The 22,047-nt window shown below is 39.5% G+C and overlaps 1 protein-coding gene across 1 annotated transcript in view; it reads right to left on the bottom strand.

The window, feature by feature from the left end:
- Positions 1–22,047, bottom strand: part of AKAP6 (A-kinase anchoring protein 6) — a 569,716-nt gene that overhangs the window by 205,790 nt on the left and 341,879 nt on the right. Inside the window, exons 10-11 of the mRNA XM_024742005.1 lie at positions 11,087–11,183; positions 9,806–9,969 (exon numbers count right to left, since the gene is read on the bottom strand). Of these exons, the coding sequence (XP_024597773.1) occupies positions 9,806–9,969; positions 11,087–11,183 (261 nt within the window). The remainder of the gene's footprint in view (positions 1–9,805; positions 9,970–11,086; positions 11,184–22,047) is intronic.

Raw genomic sequence — 22,047 nt, 5'->3', positions numbered from 1 at the left:
TTCTGCCATCTCTAAATCATTGTTCTCAAACTTGCCTGCACTTTGGAATCACCTGCAGAGGTTACAAAATATCTCTGCCCAGGTTATACATCCAGATATTCTTATTAATTAGACATCTGTCCTACCTCAGTTAATAGTAACACCATTCTCCTAACTGTTCATGCTCAATTCCTTTGAATCATCATTAACTATTCCCTCTGACCTCCATTCCCTCGATGCCAAATCCTAATATTTCTTCTATAATATTGCTTCTACTTTTTTCCTTCTATTATCACGGCCACTGCTTGACTTTCTCTGCCTTTAGTTATTATACTAGTTTCCTAATTCATTGTCAGTCCTTCCGCTCTCATCCTATTTTTGCCATCTGTTTTCTGTGGCTAAATCCAATCATTAAAACACTAATAGCTAAACCCCCGGGCCATGGACCAGTACCAGTCCGTGGCCTGTTAGGAGCCGGGCCACACAGAAGCTCCATCTGCAGCTCCCCATCACTCCCCATCACTCTCATTACCAACTGAACCCTCGCTCACAGTACTGCCTGAACCATCCCCCCCCACCCCGTCTGTGGAAAAATTGTCTTCCACGAAACCGGTCCCTGGTGCCAAAATGTTGGGGACCGCTGATTAAAAACGCTAAAGGCATACTAACAAAACACAAACTCTTCAGCTGATATTCAGACCTCTCCAGTACATAGCTCAAAGCTTTTCAGGCTTTATTTTCCACTAGGTCCTCATTCCTTCCCATAAACACATGGACACTCTATGTTCAAAAGAGCCAAACTATTCGCTGTTCACCATTCTCTAGATGTCCCTCATATCTTCCTTTTTTCCATGCTTTTTACCATGTTATTTCCTCTACCTGGAATGCTCTCCCTTCAATATCTTCCTACTAACAATTTGTCAGAATATTAGAGACCTCCAGAAAAATCCATCTTCTCTTAGAGCAAAGAGCTTTCCCAGGCACAATCAGATTGAAATAATGTCCCTTCCCCCAATTTCCCTATTTCTTATGTTCCTAACTCTTATTATAGTATTCATCACACAGTCTGCCTTAATTTAGAATTATATGTGTGTGTCTTTCTCTACTGCTGGGCAGTGAGCACGGAGAGGAACAGTGTCCTGTCCAGAGCTATGACATCACAATGTAGTTACGTATTCAATATTTATCGATTTTAAGGATGGATAAGAGCAGTGTAAGTAGAGAGAACGGGAAAAGCCCTGGGCAAAAGCAAAGGGAAAAGGCATTTGGAAGATGGTGAATTAACTAGAACATTAACGAAATGAAACAGTGACATGAATCTTGACTAAGCAGGTGGAGTCCCATGACAGGGTAAGGAATTTGACCTTTACGCTGTCACATACGGATTTCAAAAAGACTTTGAATAAGCCTGAGTACCTAATATGTGTTTGGAGCCTAAGTTCTTTATCAGTAAAGTAAAAATGACAACAGAAGCTACAACTGCTATACTGTTGGGAAGAATGAATGAGACGATCCAGGTAAAAGGCTTGATACAAACCTAGACCATAGTAAGCCTGCTAACTACGCTAACCCCATTAATAGAGTATGTTAGACACACACACACACACACACACACACACAATGGTTATACAATAATGTCTAAGATGTCAAAAGTAAAGACAGTTTTTCTGGCTTTGAGTTCCACAGCTAGAGAAAGGAAAGAATAAGATAGAAAGAGCAAGAGACACGAAAGCATTAATGTTCATGAAGCGACTCAGGCAGATGAACTTCACTGGATACATACTTCCTTCTTTTATCTTTCTCTTTCTGTTCCTTCTCTCTCTTTTCTTTCCCTCTCTCTTTTCCTTTGTCTTAGCCTCTTGCTTTAGGCTTCCTTTTTCCCTCTCCCCTTTCTCACACAGAAAGATCCATGGCCTTGCTTAGCCCTGCAGGGGGCAATGCTAAACCAGTGTTGGCCTCTGCAGGCCAGATAAGTACAAAGATGAGAAGTCACCACTCCCACCCAACGCAAAATGGCCTGGAAGCCGCAGTGAGATGGATCCCTGGACTCTGGCCCAGCAGGACGTCTAATCTAGTTAATGTTTGCTGAGAAACGTTAACCTTCATTTTGGCACAGTGGGAGGTAAGACTGGTGATGTTCTGTGAGGCCTGGTGGCAAAGAGCACTACAGTACACTGAAAAAATATCTCTGTCTCTGTTAGCATCAGAACCACATAAATGGCTATATTCCAAGTAATTTCCGAGGAGAAGGAAAAACCAGAATGTGGACATCTCAATGCTTTTTGACCTCACTGGATGGGAGAGATAGTCTGGGTGTGAGAACAGTTAAACAAACTTTTGGAGTATTCAGGGTGTTGAGTGCAGGTGTGTGTACATTTGAAAACTGCTGTTTTATAAGAAGTCCTAGGTGACTCAGTAAACACAAGAGCCAGAGCAAAGTAATCCCTTTAGCAGGGCTCTCCCAGCTCAGATGCTCCCCTGCCAGAAACAACACATTCCGGGGAAAAAGTGTAAATCACACACTGAGGTAATTGTTCCACACTTTCAAATAATTTACTTATTAATTTTAAAGTGGTTTTTTGAAGCAATTCTGTATCTTGCCTTCTTTTTTGTGCTTAAATACTTATAGATTTAAAAAAAAATGTTGACCTCCACTATATATCAAAAAGTACCCCTAAGGTGTTTAACTATATATTATCTTCAGAATAGATCAGGCTGAGTTACAAAATGTGAGTTCTGCCAGTAAAAGAGTGTTGCTTTCTGCAGAATGTAACTTTGCATCTAATACCATGCATCTCTGCAACCCTAGTTGTTACGGATTCAGAGATTAGGCACTCTTTGACTAAATAGGGAAAAAAAAATAGGCTACCTACTCTTGCCAGTGACATTTCCCTGTGTTGATTAGAGACACCAAAGAATTTCACTCCCAGAATCATCCAGCAATGGAAACACAGTACGAAAAATCAAGATAAGCTATGGTTTTATACATCATATAGACCATGATAGGGCTGACCATTAGCTGTCCTTTGACTTAATATGCGTTATATCATCTCAATCATTTTTTCAGTCACCTAGTTAGTGGCAGACTACTAAAAAAATTCCTCATCTTGGGCCCACCCACACATCTGATAATATGCAAATTTAAGTGCCTCAAGGAGATTAGAAGAACTATCTTTTATTCGATTCCATCACAAATTTAGTAACCACAACTGATCTTCAAAAAAATAACTCACTTTTGTTTCTGTCTTTCACAAACATTTCTGAAGAAAAGTTGCCCTTCTATTAACAAAAAAAGGACTACTGAAGAATCCACAGTAGAAGAAAGAGCTCTCCTTAGGTACTGCATTTCAGTACTGTTTATATAGTTTAGCAGGAAAGGAACTGGATACTGGCTTTCAGGAAGAATTCTGCAAGGAAGAGGTGGAATTGGTAATGCATTTACTACTCATTTGCTTGCATCAAGAACTCCATTCCATTTCAATCTGCCAACATCCTAATTAAGACGATCTAAATCTTAGGTGATCTATTATTCTAGATCTAAGATAGCCCAATCTACATTAGACAAGATGTTACACTGTGTGCTTACACTGAGATGATAAGCCCACTGAGCAGAAAAGCGTGTCTTCCCTCATGTCTGACCTGGCACTGGGCAGAGCCCTCTGTCAGCACTCAATAAATAATGGCCAGGCCTTTGCCTGTTGTCTTTGTTTCTACTACTTTAGGCCCAGTTTAACCTTATGATATCATTTCTGGTTCCTTTGACAACATATACCTGTGCTCCCTTTTTTTGCATGAGGAAAAGAGAAAAGTATCTTAAGTAATTCTTCATATATGTCAGTGCCAAGTGTATGTGGGACTAACCATATATAAATGCAATTCCCATTCAATATCTTAAAGCTGTTTCTGAAGATTCTATATTAAACAACATGCAACTACAAAAGCATTTGAGCCAGAAAAGAAAAGAATGCAGAGACAATGCTTTGTCTCACCAATGCTTTGGAAGAATCAGGATCAAATTCCGTTCCAGGATAATAATATCCAGCTGCACTATTACCCAAGAGATACTATATAACACAGAGAAAATTATCATATAGAGTCCTCCCTAAATCAGCCTCTTTCTCTCCCTTCAGTTAAAGAAAGTTACCCATAACTCATTAGCATAAATACTAGGTTAAGACTTGGGTGTCTGGTAAACAAACAGAAAATATGTGTTAGTATTAGACTTGCCCACTCTTGACATTCAATGAAAGGCTAGGTGGTCAGTGACATACCCAAGTTAGAGTACCCACAAACGTCCCTTCTCAGCCAATATCTGAAACTGTCATTCGTAGGCCTGAGCAAACATATTTAAGAAATGTCCTTAACCTTGTTCTTTTTTTTTTTTAAACATCTTTATTGGAGTGTAATTGCTTTACAATGGTGTGTTAGTTTCTGCTTTATAACAAAGTGAATCAGTTGTTCTTGTGCTACTGTTGAATAGATAACACTGATGACCTTCACAGTCTGATATCCATTTCCAAAGGGATGACAACTTCAATCTAAGAACCTCAAAGAAGCCAGATAAAATAAGCACAACCCTAGAGTTCAAAGCAGCTAAACCCTCTATCTCCTTTCACTAAGGAAGTGAAGATCTTGGTTGGAACCCAGGCTAGGTCACCCTTCTAGTAGCTATAAAGTTCTCTGAATTTACAATAAAGTCTTCAAATATTCTTTATTTTGGAAATGTATATATTTCCTTAAAGAGGACAAAACAACCATTGTTATGTGCTTTCTATGATGCAAAGTTCAAGATGTCATGTGGGGAAATCCTGGCCTTGATTCTAAGACATCTGTAATGATGGCAAGCTCTATAGGTAAAAAGTAAAAACAGAGGATAAGTACAGTTTAAAGGAGGCAATGTGCAAAATTTAAGAATGCTTTTTTCCTTTCAGGATTTTTGGTTTTTGCCTTGAGAGGTCAAAAAAAGAATGCACCCTTTGTTAGGAGTTAGATATTCACTGTGTTTTGAAATCCCTCCAGCTATACACCATTCATAAGTTTAACATACTGAAAAAGCCTAGTTTAAGTTGATAAACTTTCACCAATCTATCTTAAAATAAAATATATAATTACAAGCATACTTTCAATTCTTGGATATGCATGCCGAATCTCTATTTCTAGAATGAGTGAATTTTGTTTTCTATTTCCATGTATAAAAGATCTCACAATCCTGGGAAAATACTTTTTTTAAAATGAAATACAACAAATAAGGTATGCTGCCGAGTCCTGGGGGAGAAGTTTCCCAGAGTCTTTGAATTTCCTCCTATCCTCCTTCTTTACAAGATTTCTAAGACCAAGTCGTTTTCTGCAGTCTCTCAAACAAGGTAAAAAAGAAAAATACCCCCTAGATATATTCCTTAGATTTTCTATTATGCTTCTCAAGTTCCCAGTAGCTTCTGAAGTAAAGCTAAGATGAATTCTGGAGTTATTTTTTTATTATGTTTTAATTTTAGTTCCTCTTTTAGGACTAAGATGAAATAGATGATCATAACTGCTGTGCTAGGAGATGCATTTCATGGCACAATTTGTACATGACCTGCTCAAGGTCACGTCACAGAAAGAGGGCCGACATGATAGATAAAAAGTTGAATCCAGCTTTTAGTCTTGGTGAACTCCGGGGTTTAAGCTTGCTCTATTTGGTGCAATATGGAAAGAAAAATTTCTGTTTAAACAGGACAGATTAGATACATTCTGTTTAAGGACCTCACTCGGCTTGGATAGTGTCAGTTAGAGACATACGAGGAATTACTGCTCACATCACTGATCATTAAGGGTCATTTTTTGTCACATCGTGAGCCTTGGGTAGATTGCAGCAAGCTGGCCTAATCGTGCCCCAGAAGATCCCAGGTCTGTTCTCTGTGCCCATCAACTTCACCCAGGCAGAAATCCTTCCCTCCACCCTCCATTTAGAACATCAACCCCCCTGCAAGTCTCTCCTTGATACTCCCACTTGGGGGTAGTTATTTCCTTCTCCTTGTACTCATAGAACTTTGTACCTACCTCTACTAGAGTATTTGTCAGATTCTATTAGAATTATTTGTCTGTTGTCTCCACCACTAGAGTATGAAGTCTTGCACGTTTACCCTCATCTCAGACTTACTATGTGCCAGGCACCCCTTAATCTGCATCACAGTTCCTCGAGGTGGATGTTAGCATTGCCTCCGTCATACAAATGAGGGAGCTGAGGCACAGAGAAGTTAAGTCATTGCTAGTTAAGTGTCAGGAGTTGAGCTCAGACAGTCTGACTTCATAGTCTGAGCCCCTCCTGTTATTCCTCGTGCTTGCCCAAGGGACTAAGGAAGGCAGTTCATAAACATTAAGCAAATAGAAGGAATGACCATTCTGATTTCTCCTCAGTTTCCTAAGCTTAAATTTAGAAATATATTTTCTTTGTCTTAAGTTGATTTTACCTTCACCCTTGACTATGGATGAGTTCATCTGTCCTAAGAAAATTCAACCCAAACTGGGGAAGAGAGAACTAGCTGGGCGGCGAAGGCCTGGGGTGTGGCCAGCTCTGTCACATCCAAGTCTTAGACTCTCACACCTCCCTCAGGTTCTACATCTGTAGATGCCCACAGAAGCCTCTCCTCGTAGCCGCTTTCAGATACACCACACTGTGCACATAGTGTGATGTGAAAATGCTTTGGAATAGTAATACTGTTAACCAGAAAAACTACTTATGCTATTCTTTGTGGACTGATGTGACTCAAGAAAGACATTTTCACTTGGGAGATGATTCAAAGAGAGAGGGTTTTCGTTGCTGTTGTTGTTTTGTTTTGTTCAGAACTGAGACACCCAAATCATTAAGAATCAGATGTATCTATTTTTCCTCCTAATATCTAAATTCACATCTCAAGTCCCTTCAGATCAATGGCATATATTCTACCTTTTAAATCACTTTGTAATTCTTGCATTTTACATATATTCTTTATTTTTCTGGTTAAAATAATTCTTACTCATTGTAGAGACTTAGAAAATTCAAAGATAGTTTAAAATATATAATTGCATCTTACAGATCTCTTCCAATGTTTAAAAATTCTCTTCTAAAACATTATTTTTAATGGTTATGTAACCTTTCATTAGGATAAGATGTAGCATAATTTAATTAAACAGCCCCTGTTTTAAACGTTTTGGTTGATACCAATTGTTTGGTATTATAAGTAACAACAGGACAGACATTCTTTCATATTGTGTGAGGATCCCCGTTATGTGAGGATCGAGGATCGTATAGCACCGTAGGAAAAGGGCCTTCTTAGAGCCTATGACAGCAGTATTCTGGGAGTTTGTGGAATGCAGATTCTGGGGCCCTTCCCAGGAGACTCTGACTCATTTGAGGCGGGGCCTGGGGAAGGTGGTCCTCTTTTTGAGAAATGTTGACATTGCCTCTCATTTAATAATACTTTCTCCCCATTTGCTCGGTTATCCTCTTTACTTCATCTCAGCATCTCCCGACAAAATGAGCTCATTTAAAAGTGTCCAGTTCAAACTGGCCCTGGTGAATAGAGCCACTCGTTTTCAACACAGGTCTTCTATTAACACAGGTGATTGCACCATCTCTGCAGCTCCACTTTGGTGCCTCCCCACCCTCACCCAGACTCACCGCACTCACCCACCCACGCTCCACACCAAAGCCAAGGACAGGTTTTTAGGCTGCGAATCAATGCTGTCGTTTCCCTGCTCACTCCCAAACCCTCCCCTTTGTGCCCACAGCCACTCAGCCTCCCTTGCACACTCCCCACCTCCCCTCTAGCTGCACAGCCTGCTCACAGAATGCCACTTCCTCAAAGAAGCGCTCCCTGATGCCCTGATCTAAATCGCTTCTCCCAGTCCAACCTCCGGTTGCTTCCTTTTCTTTTCTTTCACAGCCCATCATGGTTTCTAAAAGCATGGTTGTTAGATTGAAGTCTGTCACCCCACTTCACCACAAGCTCCGTGAGACAGGTACTGAGGCTGATTGTCCACCACCATACCCCACCTTGAGCAGTGCCAGTAACAGGCAGTGCTCTCGGTAGTGTTGAAAATGGGCTCGGGGGCCAAAGGGCTCAGATTCAAATCCTAGCTCTGCTACCTACTACCTGTGTGACCTTAAGCCAGTTACTTAACTTCTCTGTGCCTCCATTTTTTCCATTGGAAATTAGAATAGGACTGCCTTATTTATAAGGTTTAAATAGTTTGTTGTGAGAATTAAATGAGAGCATACACAGGAGTACTGTAGAACAGTGTCTGGCATGTGGAATGCATCCAACACAGGATAGCTTTTAAAAAGTAAGCACTCCGTTTATTTTTGTTAAATAAATAAAACACAACAAAGTTTTTAGTCGAGTCCTTTCTCATCATCACTGCCCCCTATCCCAGCCAAAGTATTAGCCCAATCAACTTCTTCCTGCAGTCTGCTCCTTGAAAGGGCTCCACTTCTGCCCTGAGAAGTCTGCTGAAGACACTCTCCATTCCCTATGATTAGTTCCAGCTTTGATCCTTTCATCACGTCACTTCCTAAAATATGTGTGCATGTGCCAAGCCACCTCTCTTCCTTCCTTCAAGTATTTCCTGAAATGTGACCTCCTCCACGGAACCTTCTTTAAAGGGAACTGAGCTCATCACTCCATCCTCTGTTTCCAACAAATAAGTTCAAGGTTGTTGCTCGAGATTCCAAAGCTATAAACCACCTAAGTTTTTCACTGGCTGCGTGGCCCCACCACTGCAGGGCAGATTGGGTTTCTCCTTGCCTGCACTTGAGAATGTGAGGCTCAGAGGGCAGAGGGTTTGTTTAACTTGCTCTGTATACATTTAGCCCAATGCCAATCCACATGGGGACTGAATAAATGTGACCTGATGATGATTTAATTACTCTGTCCATGCCAGGAATAGAAGCCATGAACTCTTAAATCTGTTCCCCCCATGTTACAGTATGTTTCCATGCTTAGTCTATTCTGAGACTGGTTTTCTGCATCAACTTTCACAAAAGAACAAATACAAAAGAAAAGAGAGATTGCAAGAAAATATCAAATTAATAAAATTATCTTCTACTTCATGAGTCCATTATCTTCTACGTCATGAGCCCAAAGATACCTTTATGTTCACAGGGGTGCACTGTGTCAGAAGGTGCCTCATTTAAAATTTAACTGCATATGCTTTACGGATTATTTTGTAAATCTAAAGTAGATAACCAAAACATGTCAATATTCATTCTTAAAGTACTTGTATTCGGTGCATGCACCATTATGGAGAACTTACACTCAGAGCAAAAAGATTTGTAGCAAAGCATATGACCTTCTTCTCACTACAATGACCATCCCCTAATTAGGCAATGCATCTGATAGTCATTAACAGGAATGAGATAATGAATCACTTTCTCTCTTCTTTGTTAATTTGCTGTAACCAAGCGGCTAATGGATGTCAGAGCTGAGTGATTGCACTGATTATAGTGATTTATAGTTGCAACAAAACAATTTAAAACCATTCGGATTATTCATGTTAAAGATGCTTTATGTTTTGTTTACTAAATGTTTTATGTCCCCCTTTCTCCTACCCCTAAAGTACTTTCCCCCTCCTACTTTGCCACTTTTCACAAAAAGACCCCTTCCTGGAAAACTTGAAAGTTGTAGGCTTTTTTATTGTTTTAAACTTAACCATTTCATTTTGTTTATACATACCTATACACAGAGAGATATATAAAGTTTACCCAGTAAAAACGAAAAGCCTTAGGAGTAGAAAGAAAACTTCAGTGGTGCCTAGTTCAAAAGAAGACAGAAGTAAGAGGAAATAAGACAAACTTCAAGCCACTTACCTTGGGGCTTCCCGTCCCTTCCTCACCCTCCACAGACACATCAGTAGCCAGAATCGCAGCTTTGATGGTATCCAGAGCCCTGAGAATCCAGCTGTGTTGCCGTTTGATTTGCCTCTGTAGCTCCTTCCATTGACTTGCTATCATCCGCAGCATGTCCTTTAGTCCTTCTCCAAAAGGAGGGGAAAGCACAAGTTACGAACTCAACTGCATTTTTACCCATTATTGTTTTTCATTTAGCAAATTAGATGGATATTTCTAAAAATAAACATAATTTTAAGCAACCATTACCATCACCTGCCACTCAGAACAGAGGTTGGGGATTTCTGACTTGACAGAAGGCATAAGGACACAAAAATGGGATAACCACATAGATGCATGGTTTGGAATCGACTTAGGTTTAATATATTGACTAAAGAAATGTATATGGAACAAAAAATCACGATACATAAAAATTATTAACACCACAGCTTCACATTCCAAATAAAAGGCCCTGTGTGGATCCGTGTGGAGACTTTATAATGATCAGAAAATGTATGGAAATAGGTAAAGTTAATTCAACCCAAACTATAGTAAATGGGCCAGATTTAAGACAGCAGTCTTTAGTATTAGCACATCAGATTAATGCTGCTCTTTTCTTATTTAGCTGTGGTAAGCTCAAAACAAGTGCCAAACTGTAATTCATCCTGTCTTATGGTCTTTTACTACCAGGATAAGTATAACCAAATGACAAAACTATTTTTTATTTATAATCTGTTCCTCATAAATACATTAATACTGGAGTAAGAATTGGTCTAAGGCCAAAACTCTGCTAATGCAATGACCAGCAAAGAACATGCAAAACGTTCACGTGTGTGAATTGGCAGGGAAGTAATCAGGTATCTCTAGACTGCCTGCCTTATATGTGTAATGATATCTATAAGTACCTGAATGCGTATGCGTTATAACTACATGCACAATTCTCCTTCATTATCTTAATGTTATTTCCAGAGCACCTACATCAAAAAGCATGTCAGTGAAGTTTTCAGGAATGTGATTTCAACTGAAACTCAGGCGAACACCAAGCCCCAAATGAACAGACCGTTTGGAGGCAGTATTTCATCTTACAAGTATCACAGCATTGTGTGCAGTATATGAAACATTTATAAATCTTGAAGGTCAATCTGATAATGTAAATATTAATAATACATAAGGAAGTGAATATATGCGGTAATTTACAGCAATGCTTCTTCATTCTTAATAGTCTGGAGACATAAAGACTTGCAATATTTCAGGAGGATTTACCTGCTTTGTGAGATGCAATAAGCTCGAGAAGTTGGAGTCCTTCCTCCTCCACAGCTTCCTTGAGAGCACAATGACTGTCTACATTCAACTTAAAACTCTGCAAGGAAAAATACGAGCATCAAAGCCCGGCAAGGCAGTTAAAACATCCATAGAAAATTACTTGCTACTTTTTATCAAGAGCCACACAGTCCAATTTACTCAATAGACAAACTAATTGGCAATACTAAAACCTATTGATATCTGGGATCTGGGCTCAGAATGTTTCCATTAGGTTAGCAGAGTGCATCTGTTTGGAAACAGCTGACAAATCTAGAAATTCATTAGGTTTTTATGAAAAGTCACATCCCGTGGGCTATATCAAGAGTAGCAGTGTTCTATAAAATATACTGAATTTCTACCAGCACATATGAGCTCATTTCGTCACTTTTAGAAATGTTACTGATAGCACTATTTATGAAACCATAAAAAAGTTGGCAACATAAATTATATTAGCCTTATGTGCACATACATAAATCCATTAATATAGTGGGGTTTGATTCAGCTGTTTCTCAGATATCACACAAACCACAGGATATCGAGGTGGATTCAGGTGCTGTAGTGAGGAGTCCAATGGTTTTCAAATGTTTGAATTTTAAGTTTATTCCTTACAATATGACACTGAGTTATAAATGAATACGTCGAGTACATCAGGGGCATTTTTCACTCATGATAGTCATCCAAAAGACAAAGACGGTTATGGATGAATTCCAACTCAGAGCCATTTCTTTCAGGAAGCCTTCCCTAATGCCTTACACAGAATTAATTACTCCCCTCTCTCGGCGTCCTCTGCTCCTTATACCTGCTTCTATTGTAGAATTTATCATACTGAATTCTGTTTTATTCCTATACTTGCCTACCCACCTATAAGCAAGAAAGAACTACAATTGAAAGAATCGCCAGCTTCACATTTATTTCCAACTCATGTCACATACGAGGTGTTCAATAAATGTTTGCAGGAATAGTGGATATCTGCTGAACTGGATCAATAGGACTCTCTCAAGGGGAAGGCTTCCATTTAAATATTTCAAGAAACACAGATGGTTTTCCAAAGATTTTTCCGTCTCTGGAATGTTATAAGGTGTTCCAAACACAGGAGGTCCAATGGAGAGTAATCATAGTGACCAATCTGTTGAATCAATGGTTAGTCTTCAGGGTGAAAATCCATTCCTTGACTTAATATGAAAAAGTATGGATTTTGAAAGACTATGTGCCACATTTCGGCTTCTCCATAATAGGGCTCCAAAGTATACAATATACTTTGCTCTGACTAAACACTCACTGAGCAATGGCTGCATGTACTATACACTGAACTTAGTATTAAGAATATTTGACAGAAATGCAAGATGATAGTCTCAGTTGGAATGTAATTTGGATGAAGGAGGTTAAACAACCATAACTTATGAAATTAGATATTAATTTTTCCATTCTTTCACTCATTCATTCATTCAGAAACCATGTATTATGCCTATTCTGTACACTGGACAGGGTAATAGCAATTTAAGGGGTATAAGGCATGGCCCCTGCACATCAAAGGGCATCCTCCATCACCTTGGATGTTCATTGGTGAGACTTTTTCTTAGTGGATAAAAGGGGTCTTTTAAAGCTCAAAAGAAAAAGCACAACAGTCAAAATAAGCTGAAAATGAAGGAGATAGGGACAGGCAGATCAGAACTTGAAGTATAAAGATAAGAATCTTGACTAAAAAAATGACTCCAAAATGATGAATCATTTCATCTTACTAGAAGCATAAGAAACAGTAAAGTTTCAGCATAATATGGCAGAAAGAGACTTACTGGTTTCCCCAAGGGTTGTTCACTATTTCTTGTATTGCCCTCTTTCAGCTACAGGTATTTGGTTGAATAAAATAAAGTATGGCAATATATCAGAAGCCTGATGCTTCTGGTCAATCCAAACGATATAATAGCTATTAAAAATTAAATAACTATTATTTATAGACAAAACACGACTGTAATTTACTTTTTGCCACTGCAGTGGAAATCATCAACTCTGAAGGAATGCCATGCAGACTGAGGTACATGTTTGTGTTTCAGGGAAAAATGGACATGGAAAAGAAAAATACTTGAGATCAACCCGAGAATGCCAACATTGAGGAAGAAATCTATTCTAGAGATTTCCTCATAACTGTAAAATTAGCCTAGTGTTCTCTTTGATTCTCTGTTTACTTACAACAGACTAGTGCTGAATGGTTGGTAATCATGAGCTTCTGAAGACGTGCATCAGGCCTACGTCTCAGCAAAAGAGAACCTTAGGACCTGTGGGTAGGTTGGACAATTTGACATAATTGAAGCCAATAGCATAGAATAGATGCAGCTGGATCTGGTTCTGCCTCAAGATGATGTGGAAGCATTTGATTAGGACATTGGAAAAGATGAAGTATTCATTATTAAAAAAAGATAAGCTTTATGCTATAGGAAAGAACCATTTAATATAACTATTACCCAAATGGTACAATATTGCTTAATTTTCCGGTGCATCCATTAACCATTAATAATATCAAGTAAGGAATTCACAATGGGCCTCTGAGAAGGCAGGCAAGCAGGCACATTAAGAACATTGTCAATGAAATTTCTGGCTGCTAAAGGATTCTGTAATAAACTCTCCCCATTCTGCCCCCACTTCTTCCCTAGGGAAGGAAGCTTAGGTGAAAGAGTTTTTTCTTTTCTTTTTTTTTTGAACTTGATACCTGGACACATTTCCATTCTTGTGCTACTAACATGTTTCCTCAGCAATGCCTTATGGTATATAGTCCCTTTGCAACATCCATAGCACTCCCTGAAAATGCAGGGCATTCTCTGGAGATTTAATTTACGGCAACAACATGGCCATAGACAGGTACCACAGATCTACATCATTGATAATTATGTGAAATTCCATAAATATGAGTAATCTGGGACCTGTGAGACACCCCATCTTTTTTGTGTCTTTACAGCAGCATGAAACTGAACATCTAGATGAGAATAACTAAGGACATGAAAAATACAGTGGCTGAGACAAAGAACTAGATTATCAAAAAGATGATACGTCACAGGTTGACCAATGGGTATTCCTAGCCTCACCAGCATCTATAGACATGGGTGCATTACTCCTTGTCAGGATCCAAATTCAGGTAAGCACACTGATTGTACTTTAATCATGATCACACCTTACTAAGTAGATAAAAAACTACATCTTATCCTATTCCATTCAAATTTCTGAAGATCCCAGTTTGATGGAAGTATGGAGATCATGTGGATATGAAATGAAACCAAGGAAATGTACACCTTGATGCACAAAACTATGACAAACATGAAGATAGTTACTCATGAGGGATCATAAGAATTGATATGAATCTCCTGGTACAGGAAGTAGTGGGAAGGCCACAATCACATTCAGAAGCTTAAAGATCCAAAATGTCTAGGTTTGAGCAGAATCACATCATGAACATAGACTTTCTGTCATCCCCATGGAATACTGTTAGTGTCTGCCAGGTCCACTGAGGTCCATGAATTTTATAATGTTTGTGAACAGAGAGGCCAAAAAGAGTTACTGCATCTCTCCCGACATAATATATGCTTTTAAAAAAAGCATAAATTAATACAACAGATATTTATTGAGCAGTCTCTGCCAGGCCTATAGACACAAAAATTAACAATACCCAATTCCAGCACACACCACTTATAGTCTGTTGGGTAAAACAGATCAAAAGCAAGTAGCCTTATATGACCCAGCACAGAATAAATATGTAATTGGGGTTTGATGTATAACAGACAGTGGCAGGGCCTTAAACTGAACAGCGATATGCATGCCCAATGAGATTTAATTTTTTAAAATTAAAGTATCACGCAGGCCAAGTAAAAATAAGATTGTAGGCTACATTCCGTATGAGTGTGATAGTGCTAGATAGCTGCTATGGGAGCTCAAGCTGGGAACCAGGTTCTGCAGAGGCTGGCAGGGAGCTTGGGAAGAAAGGATTGATTTGCCTGTGGGGCTGGAGACACGCTCTACTGCAGCAGGAATAGAGGAGCCAGAAGCAGCTTGGTATGGCTGGGACAAGGTGGAAGCAGGGGATGTGGGAGCTGCAGCTACACATGGTATTTAACTCCAAGAGCCATAAGAGTCATGGAAGAAGAGGTCAACAACATGGGAGGGTGAGCGGTACAGTTCTGTGTTCTAGAAACATCTTTCTGGCTTTTATAGAGTTGACTTTAGAAGGGCAGACAAGGAGGCCATTTAGGAGGCTGCTATGGTAATGGACGCCAGATGTTTCTGTATGCTCATATTTTTTTTTAATTAAAAAAAGGTATGTTTTTTCTTCTAAATGAATGGAAGAAGGAAAAATGGAGAAAATCTTCTGTCTTTTTAAGTTTTTCTCAGTGCGTGAGAACAGCATGTGCCAGATTTCAGTTCTTTGGCTGTTCTGATGATAAATACCAGAGGTTTATTAGTCAGGAGTCTCCAAATGTGAAAGACATATTGAACTGATGAACTTTTACTCCCACTGTCATTTTAAAGAGATGCTATATATGCTGATGAATAAGACACTTGATGACACATTTTCTTCACACAAAAGATTTTTACTACCCTAAGAAAATGAAAACTTGCTTTTTCTCAAGGGCAGGAGGAGGAATGTGTGTTCAGTCAGAAAAGCAGAGGCTTGAAAAGTCACCTGCTATCTGCCTTAGGCCGTCTCCACCCGGGCTCCATCTGAGCTGTGCCCAGCACCATCCTGCATTCCCAGAGGGGCTCTTGGTGGGGAAGAAAGTCATGATCCTCTGTGCACAGCCTGGCAGTTTCTCTCCTGCTCTGCCCAGTGCCATCCATAGAGGATGGTCAGATGGTCCTCAAAATATAAAATATACCTTCCAAATGCCACATGTGCCAAAAATGGAAAGATTTTCATGAGTAAATATTTTTGTTTAAGAACCTCCGAAAAACTTGCTAAGACATTATACAGCCATTAAAATGAAGACTATGAAATCACATGAAAAATAGATAGAACACATTACAAGTCAAAAAATGAAAGTTCAAATTGTATCCATGATTAAACTGTAACTATGTAAATGGATAGTCCCAGTGTGCAGAAAAAGACTATAGGGAAATGCAACAAAATGTTAACACCACTTGTGCAGGGTAGGACTTAGAGTTAACATAGCTTGGTCTTAATGGAATGAATTCTCAGCGCTTTAGCTTTCTGAAACATAAAATGACAAGTAATACAATCTAACTTCCAAGTTGTAAGAATTAGAGATAATGATTGTAAAGCATTGAAGCAGTGCTTGGCAATGAGTGGGGCTAAAGAAAAATCATTATAGACTTTTTAAATTCATTTTCTCTATTTTCCAAATGTTCTGTGTAGCAAGTGGTACTTTATGGCATTTTTAGGTGACAAGTGGCACTTACTGTTGAGGCTCTCTGAACTCAAGTACAGATACCAGGTTCTCTTTGCTTTTGGGCCACCACCCAGCACAGGGGGGCACCCAAACACAGATGCTGCTCTCTGAGAGTCCAGAGAGCAGGGGACTGAGAGACCAGTGATCTGAGTCTTCCTTTTGTGTGCCCTTGGACAAGTCATCTAACCCTTCTGGGCTTCTGTTTCTTTACCTACAATCCAGGCATTTGGACTCAATATTTTCCATTTCTTGGACATTTCGATTTTATCTTTAAGCCACACAGTTAAGCACAGGTGGCTCAGGAGAATTTTTATTCTAAAGCAGAAAATTTTCAAAGCGGGAAAAATCCCAAAGGCCGTCTAACTATTCATCTACCCTAGGGCAGCTCTGTCCCTCCACATCCCAGGCAGATGTGTTCATTCTATTTTTAACTATCTCCAGGGAAATTTCTTCTAACTTCTCATCCTGAGTCCGCAACGTTTCTTCTCAGGAATTTGAGAGCTCTGTGAATAGGAGCACAAGCTTCCCTCAGCTTCGGATTCTTTTGCCAAGTCATCTCTCCAGCATAGGAGTTGGAGATCAGAAACACTGTGAGGATATGCCAACAAAATCCACACGTCCAGTCAATCACCAAGCCCTGACAATTTATTTCTCTATCCTCACCTCTCTGTATCAACTAACACTGCCTTAGATTCAGGCCCTCATCATCATCCCTTGCCAGGCTGACTTCAACAGCCTCCAGTCATAACCCCCTCAAAACTACATTTTTTTCTTTATTTGTGGCATGCCTATGAAGGTGCAGGCAATCATCCTAAGCTTGAGGGATATGGCTGTGAGCAAGATAAATATAGTTCCTGGCCTCATAGAGCTCACAGTCTATCGGCGGGGACAGGAGGTGGGGAATGTGTATCTTAAAAACAGGGGGTTGCAGTTGATTTTATCAAGGGGACTAATGACATGGTGTGGGTGCTGGGGACAAGCATGGGCTCTGGAGTTGGACAAGCCTGGGTTCAAATCCTGGCTCCTCCATCACCCCCTGTGTAGCTTGGGGCAATCTCTTTGTACTCAGTTTCTTCAAAGGTAAAAAGGGGGATATGTCAGTGCCTATCTCATGGGGTTGCTGTGAGGATGAAATGCCTTGATACCTGTAGAACAGAGCCTGGCATATTGTAATAGCTCAATAAAAACATTTTATTACACAGAATGTTCTGTCTACAAAACAACTCTTGTTAAATGCCTCCGATGTCTTCCCCAGGTTGCAGGATAAGGTCCAGCCTCCAGCATGACCTACAGAGTCTCTGGGATCCCACTCAAGTCTGCCTCTTGGGTCCCAGGTCTGCCTTGAAATGTACCAGCTCACATCAGTCATCTTGGTCGTTTAAGATTCTGCTCTTGCTTGCACCTCTGCCTGAAAAGTCCTTTTTCCCCTCCCCTGGCTCGGCCCTGCTCATCCTTTAAAATTCATCTCAGGTGTCACCCTTGCTAGCAAGTTTTCCCTGACCATCTTCCAGCCTCCTGGTTTCCCCTCCTCAGCATCCACAGTAACTGCAGAGCTCGAACCTCTACTTACTACACTGTTGTATAACTACTGATGATGGGTCTACTTCCCACCCATGAGTTGAAAGTAGAACTTCACTTTTCATTTGTGCTTGTATCTTCAATGCCTAGGACAGTGCCTGGCATATAGCACACACCTAATAAATGTTCAAGGAGCAAATGAATGAAGATTCGTACCAAAAACCTTCCACGAAGCTTTCAAAATGCTGCCTATAGTATTTTGGGCTATACTGGTGCAATCACTCTTCACTTGGAGGTGGTTGATAAATGTCCCCAAATTTTACTCATTGAACGCCATGTAAATGAGCTGTCATGTTCCTTCGCTTACAAAATTACTTGCCAATTACACTTAGATGATCCCGGTGTAATTGCCATGTAAACTGTACCCTGGCTGAGATAGCCCAAATCATCAATTTAACTTTACCCTCTCATCATATGGTACTTACCACATAATTAAATAAATGGTCAGCCACCACCACAATTATATATCTCCCCAACAAAATGAAGTGGCTACATTTGTCATTGATTTATTGGTTATGACAATATGCAACACACCACCACGTATAATATCAGAAGCTTTAAAAAATTGAAAGCGCTATGTACGCTTGAGAAAGATGTTCCAAGTTCATGAACAAAAAGATAAGCATTATAAAAACACTGTTTTCCTTTTTTAAAAAAGGCACTAAGATATAAAGACAAAAATCCTTGTTCTTCCTGAGGAAACATTTTTTTCCTGAAACCGCAGATAATAAAAACATTTCCAAGCATTCGAAAGTGAATTTAGCTCCTCAACCAAATCACAATTTCTTTCAAACAAGCAGTTGCATTTTTTTGTGGAAGGTAAATATGTTTTACTAAGGCTGGCATTCTTTTTTTGATAGACTTGCTAATATCTTATTCAAGGATTAGACAGATGGGAGAGATTCTGAATGTTGACGGTGCCTCTTAGTGACCAAATTTTCATTTGCTTTTCTGCATGCTACCTCCACACCTGGCACAGGTAATCACATTGACTTCCCAGCGTGGTCACATTAGGCCAAATGGATTTGCAGAGGTTCTGTCTAAAGGGACCATGTCACTTCCAGAACACACTGCTCTGAGGCCCTAATTGAAAAAGAGGTCAATGCTGGCCCAAATATCTCTCTACCTCTTGCGGTGGAATAATTGATGTGCAGCAGCCCCTACAGATGTGGAGTCACCAAGGTGATGGATGGATATAAGTATATTATTCACACGTACATCTGTTAATATACAGGTCCCAGTGCAAACACCAAGACCTAAGAATATTATGTGGATTTAGGACAATCCCTGAAGGACTCCAGTTTCATTAAAAAATGTGTTTGGCAGCCTGGGGAAGATCTATTCCAACTCCCAGATGCTTCATGCATTTGAGAGGGGGAACCAAATTGCTTTAAAAATAAATTTAATAAATTTCGTAATGTCAAGTCATTAACATCCTGTGTAGTCATACAGTCTTCATCTTTTGAAATAGTAATGTTAACCTGTGGAATTTTAACCTTTCTAATACCTGAGTTAACATTTTATTTTCCTTGTGTTTTTTGCCAAAGGGGATGAATTACACCCTGAAAGCAGAAGAAACTATCCTATTTTCTCCCTCATAGGTGTTTTTCTTGTCACAAATATACCAGACAATACCCAGAAAGCTCTGTGACCAGAGTCCATTTTGATTTGGAAACTGTAGAGGAAATAATTTACCTTGCAGACATTCTCAGTTATTGTTTGATGATTTATACTATTAGTTATAATTTGCTGCTGTAATGGCTGTAACACTGTTTTCACAAGTGCTCATTTATTCATTTAACAGATTTGTTTAGTACTTTTTATGCATGTGCAGGGTAGGGTGTCAGAGCAGACACCAAAAAGACACAAGCAGTCCCTCAAGGAGGTGACAGTCACAGGTGAATCATTAGGGCAGGGTAGGTGGGGAGAGATTCAACCTCTCTAGGAACACCCGAGATTCTCACACCACCTGTTCTCAGGGTCTCCGAGGGGTGCGCACAACTCCCCCAAAATGAACAAAGCATCCTCACTTACAACAGGTTTATGCGATCTTCACAACAACCTTCAGTAGATACGACAGGCATTTTTCTGGCTAGAGTAAAGATCTGTTTCAGGCCTGAAACTTTTATCTTAATATCATTTGTGCCAGGTGAATTGCTTCAAGATTCCAAAATTCCATGTAACACGGTAGATAAGTAAGATCTGCACATGGGTCTACACAGGGAGACAGAGAGTGGGTGACAGCAACCTGGCTCAAGTGAGTTAGGTCACACACAGGCTCTTGTCCATACATGGTGTCCTCCGATAGTGCATAAACCCTCATAGCACAAGGCAGTCTGCAAACTGCCTCTTCAGTGCTTAGCATACCATGACCCTAAATAGCAAGTGCTCAATAAATCCAGTATTTCTCTGTCATTCTACTTTAAAACAGTCATCACATTCTAAAGAAAAAGAATAAAGTAATAAATCGGTAAAATGTCTGGGTGACAGCAATTTTTATCTTTTTAAAATTATTTTAGTTAATTTATATTTTTATACAGCAGGTTCTTATTAGTTATCCACTTTATGCATATTAGTGTATACATGTCAATCCCAATCTCCCAATTCATCACACCACCCCACTTACCACCACTTTCCCCCTTTGGTGTCCATACGTTTGTCCTCTACATCGGTGTCTCTATTTCTGCCCTGCAAACTGGTTCATCTGTATCATTTTTCTAGGCTCCACATATGTGCGTTAATATACGATATTTGTATTTCTCTTTCTGACTTACTTCACTCCGTACGACAGTCCCTAGATCTATCCACGTCTCTACAAATGACCCAATTTCGTTCCTTTTTATGGCTACGTAATATTCAATTGTATGTATGAACCACATCTTCTTTATCCATTTGTCTGTCGATGGGCATTTAGGTTGCTTCCATGACCTGGCTACTGTAAATAGTGCTGCAATGAACATTGGGGTTAATGTGTCTTTTTGAATTATGGTTTTCTCAGAGTATATGCCCAGGAGTGGGATTGCTGGGTCATAAGCTAAATCTATTTTTAGTTTTTTAAGGAACCTCCACACTGTTCTCCATGGTGGCTGTATCAATTTACATTCCCACCAACAGTGCAAGAGGGTTCCCTTTTCTCCACACCCTCTCCAGCATTTGTTGTTTGTAGGTTTTCTGATGATGCCCATTCTAACTGGTGTGAGCTGATACCTCACTGTAGTTTTGATTAGCATTTCTCTAATAATTAGTGATGTTGAGCACGTTTTCATGTGCTTCTTGGCTACCTGTTTGTCTTCTTTGAAGAAATGTCTACTTATGTCTTCTGCCCATTTTTTCATTGGGTTGTTTGTTTTTTTAATATTGAGCTGCATGAGCTGTTTATATATTTTGGAGATTAAACCTTTGTCGGTTGATACATTTGTAAATATTTTCTCCCATTCTGAGGGTTGTCTTTTTGTCTTGTTTGTAGTTTCCTTTGCTTTGCAAAAGCTTTTAAGTTTCATTAGGTCTCATTGGTTTATTTTTGTTTTTATTCCCATTACTCTAGGAGGTGGACTGAAAAAGATCTTGCTGTGATTTATGTCAAAGAGTGTTCTTACTGTGTTTTCCCCTAAGTGTTTTATAGTGTCCAGTCTTACATTTAGGTCTTGAATCCATTTTGAGTTTACTTTTGTGTATGGTGTTAGGGAGTGTTCTAATTTCATTCTTTTACATGTAGCTGTCCAGGTTTCCCAGCACCACTTATTGAAGAGACTGTCTTTTCTCCATTGTATACCCTTGCCTCCTTTGTCATAGATTAGGTGACCATAGGTGCGTGGGTTTATATCTGGACTTTCTATCCTGTTCCATTGATCTATATTTCTGTTTTTGTACCAGTACCATATTGTCTTGATTACTGTAGCTTTGTAGTATAGTCTGAAGTCAGGGAGTCTGATTCTTCCAGCTCCGTTTTTTTCC

Source organism: Neophocaena asiaeorientalis, unplaced genomic scaffold, assembly GCF_003031525.2.
Source record: "Neophocaena asiaeorientalis asiaeorientalis breed wild unplaced genomic scaffold, Neophocaena_asiaeorientalis_V1.1 scaffold83, whole genome shotgun sequence".
Lineage (NCBI taxonomy): Eukaryota > Metazoa > Chordata > Mammalia > Artiodactyla > Phocoenidae > Neophocaena > Neophocaena asiaeorientalis.
Note: the sequence above shows the minus strand (reverse complement) of the source record. Positions and strands in the feature narration are given on the sequence as shown.